At 36.4% G+C, this 11,014-nt stretch overlaps 2 protein-coding genes across 3 annotated transcripts in view; one reads left to right on the top strand and one right to left on the bottom strand.

Moving 5' to 3' along the window:
- Positions 1-6: 6 nt before the first annotated feature.
- On the bottom strand, positions 7-3,782 carry mllt11 (MLLT11 transcription factor 7 cofactor). 2 transcript variants are annotated; one of them, XR_006372781.1, is made up of 4 exons: positions 3,636-3,782; positions 1,093-1,268; positions 814-1,004; positions 7-708 (listed from the first exon to the last, which is right to left on the bottom strand). XR_006372781.1 is itself a non-coding variant. In XM_044138890.1 (3 exons), the coding sequence occupies exons 2-3, from the start codon at positions 1,255-1,257 to the stop codon at positions 909-911; spliced, it is 261 nt and encodes an 86-aa protein (XP_043994825.1). In that variant the 5' UTR covers positions 1,258-1,268; positions 3,636-3,782; the 3' UTR covers positions 733-908. The 2 variants fall into 2 exon arrangements, 1 of the variants encoding a protein (XP_043994825.1); XM_044138890.1 differs by lacking the exon at positions 7-708 and having other exon boundaries at positions 733-1,004.
- A 1,402-nt stretch (positions 3,783-5,184) lies between these two features.
- cdc42se1 (CDC42 small effector 1) overlaps positions 5,185-11,014 on the top strand; it is a 26,445-nt gene continuing 20,615 nt past the window's right edge. The window contains exon 1 of the mRNA XM_044138889.1: positions 5,185-5,310. The gene's annotated coding sequence lies outside the window, so the exon portion shown is untranslated. The remainder of the gene's footprint in view (positions 5,311-11,014) is intronic.

The following is an 11,014-nucleotide window of genomic DNA, read 5'->3' as shown; positions in this document are numbered from 1 at the left end:
AATATACAACTGGATTTTTCTTTTAAGGGTGAAAACACTTTTTATTTTATTTTAAAACATGTCATTTTCTGCTGATAATTTATTTGAATCTTGAGAGAAATGTGATTAGAAATTATACAATACTTTTGTATTCAAATGCCTTCCTGCTCCTTGCATGCCATGTAAAAGTAAACAAATGTTTCTGTTCCAAATATTAAGGTTTCTTTTTATTACTTTAAAGTACTTGTTTATTGCAATAAAATACAACTTATTAAAAATCACACTCTGTGACCGTCTGGATTTTGTTTTGTTTCAGTTTTTATGGCGCTTTAGTCTAAACTTACTACAGATATACAGAATAGGTTTATTACTTTAATGTTTTACTCAGATTCTAATTATTTTTGGGAAAAACTGGATACATTTTATTTAAATAAATCAAACTGGACTCTTCTCTTTTTTTCTTTTTTTTTTTAAAGAAGCATTTTATTTCTGGTGTCAGGTTTGTTCTGAAGTTTCAGTCTTGCTCAACAACAGCAAGTGGCAAAAATAAATAAATACATGCATAAATAAAAAACATGAATAGTTTGCTGTTGGTACAGCAGATCCTAAGAAAACAAAAAAAGGCACAAATGTTAACACATAACACAAAAATCAAACTACAGGATGTTAAATAAAGTCTTATTTCATACCAGATGAAGCAGACTAAATGGGACAGGAAGTCATTTGATCCTGCAGCAAAAATGTGCAGACAGATTAAAATTAATTTTTTATTTAATATGAGGCATCTCTAAGTGTTGCAGTTTGTGAAATCCAACTGAGATGTAAATAAATAACCTTAAATAATCAGGTGAACTTTAGTCTGGTTGCAGAATTAGGAGGTCTCGTCTCAGATTATTGACGGTTCTGGATGAAGTGGGGCTGATCTGGGTTCAGGACAGCAGGTTCAGGTCAGCCAGCAGAGCGTCCACATCAGCAATGGGAGCTCTCCAGTAATTAAAGGAGGAAAACTCAGACAACTCCTGGTCCTGCAGGGAGAACAAGCGTAAAGATGCTGCAGGTTCTGGGACAGGATGGCCCAATGAAGTCAAACAGTTTGTAAACTAATCAGCTCGCCTCATGGTTCTGTCTGCGCAGCTGGGACGTCTTGTCCTTCGCCTTGCTTCTGCTGATTGGATCGCCGACGGAGAATCCCAGATCCTCCAACTCCGACAGGTCAAGGGTCGGGATCGGCTGCCTCCAGAAGAGGAACGAGTCGTACTGGCTGCTGGATTTCTCCATCCTGTTGCAGTCTGTAAACGTTTAAAATAAACATGAACAGACACACAGCGGTGTCCAAAGTGAGGCCTGGGGGCCAAGTGTGGAGCATGCAGTAGTTCTGTGTGGGTCCTGGACGCAGATTAGCAGAGTTGAATAGAACCTGGTTAGATTTACTCAATTACATTTACCTGAGTTACTTTTCTGTAAAAATATACGTTTAGGAATATTTTTACCACGCTGTACTTTTTACTGTTACTAGAGTAAAATTTCTGGATTTTCTACCCACTGATTGAAAAACAAACATGTTTTAACCAAAGATTCACCAGACGCAGACAAACATCTGCAGTTTTTGTTAAAGTTTCATAAGTTTTTTATTGAAAGAAACTGATTTGAAAAAAATGTTATTTAGTCTGATTTTGTTATTTTTTGCTACTTGTATAAATTGTAATTTTCATCTTTAAAATGCCGAAAATTCCACTCAACTAGACATTTTGGTCCATTTAATGACATAATTTCTTAATATTAAATGATTAATAATTTGATCAGGTACTTTTTAACCAAATACTTTTTTACTCCTATTTGAGTAATTTCTTGGGCCACTACTTTTTACATTTATTTCAGTAGAAATATGTTGAAGTGCTACTTTCACCACCTCTTCAGTGTAGGAAAGTTTTACACCAGCAAATGGAGCTGATGCAGATGAAGACGTTTCGTTTTTCTTTGTATCCAATTTTCAATAACAAATGTATATCTTAAATAGAAAATATTCTGTACAAAACAATTGTTTTTCTTTTATTAGCCATAGTAAATTTTAGACAAGTTAAGGGTCATTTTTGTTGCTGAATAAACTAAAATTGACATCTTGACCAACGAGTTAAGAACCTGTACAACTTTCAGTCCCTTTTTTAAACCTTGTATTTAGAATATATTACATGTTAATTTCTTAAAAAGAAAAGAATACACAGCAAAATTATTGTGCATTTTTAGCTGAACACGGCAAAATACAAAATTGTATTTTTTTTGCAGTGTTTTGCTCTAGTTTCTAATACAACGATCTTAGTTTCCTTGAAATAAGACAAAACTAGCTTACAAGTAACTTTTAAGCAAAACATGAGCCGTTTTAAGTCAATAATTCGTTAATATTGATTTGAAACAGTAATAGTTTTACTGATATTGCTACAAGTTTAACAATCTGCTGTGGAGCTAGAACTGGTTGCTAGGTGATGGGCTGGGGTTGCTAGGTAACGGCACAGTGCCCGTTGATTGTGAACTTGCCAGTGGATCTAAAGCTTTGTCGTCAATATTAAGGAAATAAACCTCAGATTTCTTGCTGAAACGTTACTTTAATTTTGCGTTTGTCTTATTTCCAGTGTACCAAAACAGATGGATCTTTTCACAGATTATTTATCCACATAATAGTGACATGGTGATAGTTTCAACAAATACGTAAAAACAAAACAAAAAACAAACATATTTTATAATGTTTGCAGTTTTAAGCAGACCAAACAGCTGAATCCCTGCTAACTCGAATGCAACAAAAATGCTTCAAAATCTGGTGAAATCGGTCAAAACCTTTCCTACAGATTTACCTCTTGTGATGTCATCAACTGAGGAGCTCACAAATCAGAACTAGTAACTTCTTATGCTTTTATTTTGTAAAATCGTGGCATAAAAACCAATACCATAACCCAGCAGTGTTTTTACTTTATTGACACATTTATTAGCAATAAAAAACACAACAATGCAGTATTTAAAATAAACGAATGCATTTGTGAAGCCGCAGCATCGCAGAGACCAAATAAGAGCAAAATGGACGCTCCCGCTGGAGCTAAATTAGAAGATGATTGCGGTGATTATCGTTAGCCGGGTGTGGTTCTGCATCAATCCTCCTCTATTCCCTCAAACAGATGCGGATTATTCCTGACACCGACATGAAAAACTGGGTCACCGCAGACGGAAATGCCACTCAGATTTCTGCGGGTTTTATTTCAGGCTGGTTTTATTCCTGGAAACGCGTCCTGCGTGCGTCAGCTCATTCATATCAGCACCAAGAAAAACCTCCAGGCTGCACGGCGACAAATAAACAAAGACGAGGGTTAAAATCTGCCGCCTATATCGGATGTTGGAGATATTGATTATTGGTTTTGGGTGGCGGTGGCGGATCAGCGGCAGATTGAGGCGTTGGCCGGCGCAGAAATCACGACTCAATCCATAAAACCCAAATCAAAACAGGTTTCACTAAATAAATCAAAACTAGACTAACTAGAGTGAGTAGCTCCTTAATTTAGAAGAGCAATTTTATTTTTAGATTAACCTCCGATGCGGCGAATATTAAAAAGAAACGGGGATCAAAATTAAATAAAATTCTTAATTAGCAGAGGAGGTAAATGTTTTTCTACCTGTTTGTACCACGATGCTTCCCTTTACTATTGTTCCGCTGGTTTCTTTTTGTAACCGGTGGGTCAGGTGGTACCGCTGAGGTCCTGCCGCAGTTTCAACGAGCTCAGCATCAAGTTCGGGGTTTTATACAGACGCATTTCCGGTTGAGCACTTCACAATAAGAGCGGAAGACCCGTTTCCCGTCAGTCCAGCTAAATAAAACGGATTTAGAGCCGCAAATATTGGCTAGCCTTTTGAAAAGTGGCATTTTATTATTTTTGACAAATATAAATCTATTTTAATATATAAATTTTCATGTAAAGCAGAGCTTTTTGAAAATGATAAAAAGGTGATGGCTGCAATTTTATTTCTTTTAGTTTCCATCCACATAGCAAAAAATAGATCTCAGTAAAAATTAAACGTACTTTTAGTGTAAATTATTATATAAAATTATTATTATAAAGTGTAATTATTCCATGAAATATATATCTATGCACAATTACATACGTCTACATGTTAAGAAAGTGTGTTTTATTTTGAAAGGAGATAACATTTCCGGTACATTTCTTCTGGGTTTGGTAATGAGCGCACACTGGTACCCACACGAACCTATTGACATGTGTGCACCATGTGGTCACATAATGAGGTTAAAAATCTAATATTAACTATTTCATCAGTTTATTTATTTATGTGGCTCAAGAACAGCTGGATGGCGGCGCGGTTGGTTAAACAAACAAACAAACAAACAAACAAACAAACAAACAACAACAAACAAAAAAACCCCAGCTATTTTATTCTATTCCATTCTCAGAAAAAATTGAAAATCTTCGACATTTGAAACTCATAAAATACCTTTCTTTTTTCTAGAAATTTTTTAAGATTAATTTCAATATTACTGGGGGTTTTCCTATCAAATTCCCCAAATTTCCGATTCAGAAATGTTCTTATATTTTCAAGAAAAATTTTCACTTTTCAATCTCAAAATAAAAAGTCAAATTAATCTCAAAATTTCTGAAAGTTTTCTAGCAATTTTTCCACTTTTGAAGCTCAGAAACTTCTGGAAATTGTCTGGAAAATTTTACAGATTAATCTCAATACTGCTGTAGCTTTTCTAACAAATTTTCAAATTCATAAATTTTATTGTTTTTTGCTGGAAAATTTCTCGGATTTTTCTAGCAAATATCGAACTTTTCAAACTCAGAAATGTCTAAATTTTTCAAGAAAATTCAAAAAAAAATTCCCCAGCAAATATTCAAATTTTATTGTATTTTCTAACATTTTTTAGCTTAATCTCAAAATGTAAGTTTTTTTCTAGAAAACTTTGAAATTTATGTCAAAATTTCAGACTTTTTTCTGGTAAATTTTTCACTGTTTAGACTCAGAAATTTCCTTAAATTTTCAGAGTTCAGTCTCAGAAATGTACATTTCCTTTTTTAGGTAAACTGTCTTTCTTAGCGTGTTGTACTCAGATGACGCCAGAAGGAGGCGCTGTTCGGCCGTTCAGAAGCAGTAAAAGGGAGGAGAAAAGAGAAAAATGAAGGTCTTTAGTGAAAAAAGAGGGCGGATTTCCTGGTTGGAGCCACACCTCACACACACAGAGAGAGAAAAAGGCAGAGAGAGTCTGTCAGAAAGCTGCAGCTGGTTCATGATCTCACTCCTTCAGCCGCTCATCGCCTCCCTGCCTGCTCCTCTCCGGTGAGTCCGCTGCCTCTTTTTCATTAAAAATAAGCAACACGAACTATTATTTCATTGTAATTCACTGGAGAAACATGTATACTGATTAAAATGCATAAAATCTTCAGATGTTAGCTGAAGTTCGCAGGTCAACCACCTCCCTGAAGGGCAGATTAATCTGTGAATTATTAATCTACTGTACACAAGAGTCGCTTCAGGCAATTTAAGTGACCCTAACATGTGGATTGAGACTAGATTAGAGGTTTTTAAATATTTTCAGATGCCTCTGCTCCCATTCGCTTTGGGCAGGAAGCATGTTAGTAATTACTGCCTTTCTGGTTCAGTTTATATCAGCAGCCTTAAAGCTTGTTTACCTCCTGAAATGAGGGTTCAGGTTGTGTTGAAGGTACCAGAGAGCAGAGTGAAGTTTCCAACCGGGTCAGAGAATCTAACGGGTCACAGGATACAGCATACCACCAGAACTCCTGGGAGGAAAACTCCCCTGGGCTTCATTACCCTCCGCTCTCTGGGCTGGATTTCCTGTCTGGACGAGGAGAAATTATCGCACATAATCCATTTTATTCATTTCTCCTCTGGGCACTGCAAAAACGCAACATATTACCAAGTAATTTTAGTCTCGTTTCAAGTGGAAATATCTTAGTTCACTTGAAATAAGGCAAAACTACTGTAGAGTTAACTACGTAGTTTAATAATTCCTTAACTCATTTAAACCCAAATTTTTCCCAACATAAAAATATTAAAATCAGATATCAATGAACTAATCAAGGGGAAATCATTTTAAAAATTGTGGAAGAATATATGAAAAAGTGTGTTTTATGATCAGTCACAATTGTGACCGGTGGGAAAATATGGTGTTCTTACAAAAATGAGCTAAAAGTGACTTTTTTTGCTAGTAGTTTTTTGATGAAAAACTACAAGAATAATGTGGGGAAAAAAACTACCACTTTTAGTCAATAGTCAAGAAATAATTACATTAAAAAGCTCCTATTTCTTGCTGAATATTTACCTGATAGTTTTGTCTTATTTCAAATGTACTAAGATATTTCCACCAGAAACAAAACCAAAACAATTACTTGGTAAGATTTCATGTTTTTGCAGTGTAGAGAAATGTCTGTCTGTCTGAGTTGTGCACTGCAAAAACACAAAATCTTACCAAGTTTTTTCAGTCAAGTTTAGTGCAAATATCTTAATAAACTTAAAACAAGACAAAAGAAACTTTTCAGCAAGATATAGAAGCTTTTTGTATTAAATAATTCAGAAATGTTGATTAAAAAATTACTGGTTCCACTGAAAGGTTATTCTGCTGTTAATATGTGAATAATTTCTTATTTTTGTTAAATAAAATATTTTTCATGAATATTAACCAATTATTGACTTAAGACAAGTTTCTATTTCTTGCTCAAGTTACTTGATAGTTAGTTTTGTCTCATTCTAAATGTACTAAGGTATTCCAACTAATCTAGACCAAAATACTTGGTAATATTTTGTGTTTTTGCAGTGTAGTTTTAGTGAAGAACCATAATAAATCAGGTAATGAGGAACCTGATCGCTTAGTTCTGTAAAATCTAAATATCAAAACAGCTAAAAACTCTCCTGCCAAAACAACTTTTCTTTTCTTGGACAAAAAACAAAAAGAGCGGAAACAATCAGACGATTAGAGCGGGAAGGTGGAGGTCAAAGTCAGAGGTCGGAGGTCGCAGACGACCCCTCTGCTCAGGATGAGCCAAAAATAACTGTTGGGCTGTGACGGATAACTTCTAGTTTCTGGGTGTAGATCTACAGATCTGGAACCAAATTACAGGTCTGCAGAGGGTTTCGAGGCGTGCGGTGAGCAGGAAGGAGGGAAACACTGCAGCGCTCAGTTCCCAATGTCTGGGATGTATTCACAGCGTTACAACGGTTACGTTAGCAACATGTTTAGTCATTTTTGGAAAGCCCTGACTTTCCACTGGGACTCGTGTTTCTCCAGCAAACATTTCTGGAAAATTAAAAGAAGAAAACCTCTGAGCCAGCAGATATTTCTCATCGATTCTGCTGCAGCTTTGAGATTTTAGTCAGTTTTTTTTTTTTTGTTGTTGTGCCAGGTGCAAATACAGCATTGTAAGCTAACCGCTACATTGAGCTGTAGCTGTGACCCAGTTATGGGTTTGACCTCCTCACAGCAAACCTTGCAGTGAGGTTTGCTGTGAGGCTCTTTTGTTTTAATAAACAAAAGAGCCAACAGCAAGAAGTTTCTGTCCCATAATCTGAGAGGAACTTTCACCTTTTAACCTATAAAATGTCATCAGGGTCTTTGTAACTTTTGATGACAAGCCAGAACATGAATTCACTCAACATGCAAACAGAAAAAAATCACATCTGAAGCTATTGATACATCTTTATTTCACGCATATAATAAAAATTGTTATTTAAGGGTTTATAGAGGTTTGCAGCAGCAGGGGGTCTGGTTTCTGACTGGGTGAGAAGATATTTTTTCTTTTAAGGGAAACGACTGTAGATTACCAGGAAAAGTTAAATACAAGCAGTTTGGTTTCAAGGAAACTGAATTCTGCATCGTTCCTGCTGTTTCTGGACTTTTCCTGATTGTGTTTTTAGACTTTGTTTCAAAATTGTTCTGAATTAGTTTCATAAATTTGTTCCTGTCTTGTTAATGCTGGATTTTAGTTTCAAAGTAGAAGCAGGGAACGGCCTGAAAAGCTGTTTTCAAGATAACGAGATCTGATTTTCTCCAGATAGAGACTCCTCTTTCTAAGTAAAAATGATTTTAGTTATTTCAACCTGGAAAAGTTCAGCCATCAGTGGGGACATTTTCTGCAAAAATCGTTCTTAGATAATGAGATTTCACTCTGCTAAGCTCTGAACTTGTCTCTGAATGAGATGTTTTGGCTTCCTGTCACTTTAAATCCAAATTAGCTGCTGCTAGCCACGCCCCCAACACAGTGTCTACAGTCGCACAGGAAAATGGCTGCAAACAGGTTCTCGTTTGTACATCTCTGAAAAGCAGAAGTAGAGACTTCTGCACAACCAACAAACATGCAGCAAAGGGTTTCTAGAAGCAAAAGTTGACTTTTCCAGTAGCCATTATACAGCGCATACATCAACAGAAGCTGAGCAAACATGCCGTTCTGCTTTGGTTGCTAGGTAACGGAGCTGGCCTCAGTTGGGTTGCTAGGCAACGGCACAGCACCCATCAAATGTGACTTAACATTCAGGGTGTTTTTGAAACCTCTCATTTTCCAGACACCAAAAAATCTTAAGTTATTGCCAATAAATATCTTAGTGATTGTTTTTCAAGAGCTTGGGTTGTTTCTAGAAGCAGTTGAGTTTCAAATTGAAGAATAAAATTCTGTAAAATGTGAATTTTTCATAATAGATCCCCTTCAAGTTGAAACTGATGGTGGAAGCCAAGAAATCTCCTCTGTATGAAGTAAAAACTTTTGATGATCTCACAAATGTACTGGTGCAAATGAAGTTCAGTCAGGATAAACATTGTTGTGCAACCTGTGTTGCGTCAACGCTGCATCTAAAATATGGAGACCTGAGGACTGACGTCTTCACTGAAGTGTCTCCCAAAAAATCTTTAAGGACCCCAAAAGTGGGTTTTGCATAAAACCACAGAGTAATTATGTGATTACTAAGACATTCCTGGTAAGGTTCTGTCTCAACTGTTTATTTCTCGGTTTTCTTTTGTTATCTGGTTCCCACACTCGGCCCGGTTCACTGACATTAAACGTCATTTTGGCTGGATTTCAGGTTCTGACAAATGTCTCAGAACCAGCAGCGGATGTGTTTGTCATGGAGTCGAACGCTTCGCTGAGATCATCCCTTCAACAGCCTGCATCCAGTTAAATCACTGCAGGAGGTTTTACTGAACCTCTCACCAACTCAGAACCAGAACCCAGACCCAAAACCAGAACCCAGAACCCAGAACCTAGAACCCAGAACCCAGAAACAAAACCCAGAACCAAAACCCAGAACCCAGAACCTAGAACCCAGAACCCAGAAACAAAACCCAGAACCAAAACCCAGAACCCAGAACCTAGAACCTAAACCCAGAACCCAGAACCCAGAAACAAAACCCAGAACCCAGAACCCAGAAACAGAACCCAGAACCCAGAAACAAAACCCAGAACCCAGAACCAAAACCCAGAACCCAGAACCCAGAAACAAAACCCAGAACCCAGAAACAAAACCCAGAACCCAGAACCCAGAACCTAGAACCTAGAACCTAGAACCCAGAACCCAGAACCAAAACCCAGAACCAGAACCCAGAGGGTTTAATGCTCTTTATTGCTTTTATGTGTTTTACAAGAAATTTAATCCCTGATTTGTAAGAAACTATGAAACATTTAGAAGTGGAGTTGGTGTAATCTTGATGCTTAGCAGCGGATTATCGCTCTGTTGTTGTATTTGGATCAATGATTTAAATTATTTAAATTTGGAAATTAAGTGAAAATCTCTGCATAGATCTATACGACTGTTTTATATCTGATGGATGCACAATAAAAACTTAAATCTAATTTGATCTTATTTCAGACTAGAGCTGATCATGATCAAAAAATCATGATCTGTCATAAATGTGTTATAAAAGTATTACTGATTAAACTTTAAAAAATATGTAGGTAAGAGATGACATTAATAACACTGTAATAACACTTAATGACATCGTCATAACTGGTGCTACTTGTTTTGTAACGACTGGAGCCTTAATGAAGCTTTATTGTTGGTCCGACTTGTTCCGCTTTATTTCAGGTAGGGAGAAATAATTACTGTTTTATTAACATTTTTGACGGTGTAGTAACACTTAATGACCTTATTATGACATATTTATAACATATGAAGATTATTGGTTAATGTCAAGTTGTCATAACAAAGATATTTGGAATGATGTTAACTTTGTATTAAAAGTGTCATGATTTACCGAATGACACTTTATGACAACAGTCATAAATATTCATAAAGACTCCTTCATGTTTATGACAACGTCTTATTCACAACCCGTCAAACAAAGTGTAAAAAGTAACTGAATTATTTGTTTATTTGCAACTTTTCATCTTTTTTCTAATACTGTATGAAAGAAGATTTAAGTGGATAAATAAAAAAATGAGCAAAAGGTTCCCATTTCTTACCGGACTGATCGTTGGAATAATCGATTGAGTGTTTTGAATCGGCTGAAAGCGTTATTGTTCAGGGTGAACCTGAAGGCTTGCGTCACTTTAAGGCGTGTTAACTTTCTTCTTCCCGGGGGAGAGAAGTGAAAGCTGCTCGTTGTGTCAGAACAGGAGGGTCGACCGTTAACCAGTTGGAAAGTTTTCTACCTTTAAACGTCTGGATGAAAAGGCGTCATTGTGAAGCTTGTCTCCAGCTGTAGCCGCTCCACTTTCTGCCACCTTAAACGCTCTGTCTTCATATTCAGGGGTCAACGCTTTCCTGTCGTAAAAATGTGTTTTTTAAAAAGGGAAAGCAGAGAGAGACGTCCTGTTGGCTGGTATTTACTCTGCGCCAACATGAAAAGGTTTTATTTTACAGCTCTCCGAAAACAGAAAGTCCAAGGAGTTCACTCACAACCTGATAAGAAGTTCAGGACTTTGACTCATTATAAATCACTTATAACAACTAATAGTTTTATAAATGTGGCACAACACGTCGCTGTTCAGTATTAACTGGAACAATAAGTAAATAGTTTTAATAGGAACATTAATAA

Source organism: Gambusia affinis, linkage group LG14 (assembly GCF_019740435.1).
Source record: "Gambusia affinis linkage group LG14, SWU_Gaff_1.0, whole genome shotgun sequence".
Taxonomy (NCBI): domain Eukaryota; kingdom Metazoa; phylum Chordata; class Actinopteri; order Cyprinodontiformes; family Poeciliidae; genus Gambusia; species Gambusia affinis.
This window is presented reverse-complemented; position numbering and strand designations above follow the sequence as displayed.

Coding starts and splice junctions, on each gene's coding strand:
- mllt11 (XM_044138890.1), bottom strand. CDS start 1,257: ATGGAGAAATCCAGCAGCCAGTACGACTCGTTCCTCTTCTGGAGGCAG. Junction 1,005..1,092: donor TGCGCAGACAGAACCATGAG/GCGAGCTGATTA, acceptor TTCTCCCTGCAG/GACCAGGAGTTGTCTGAGTT.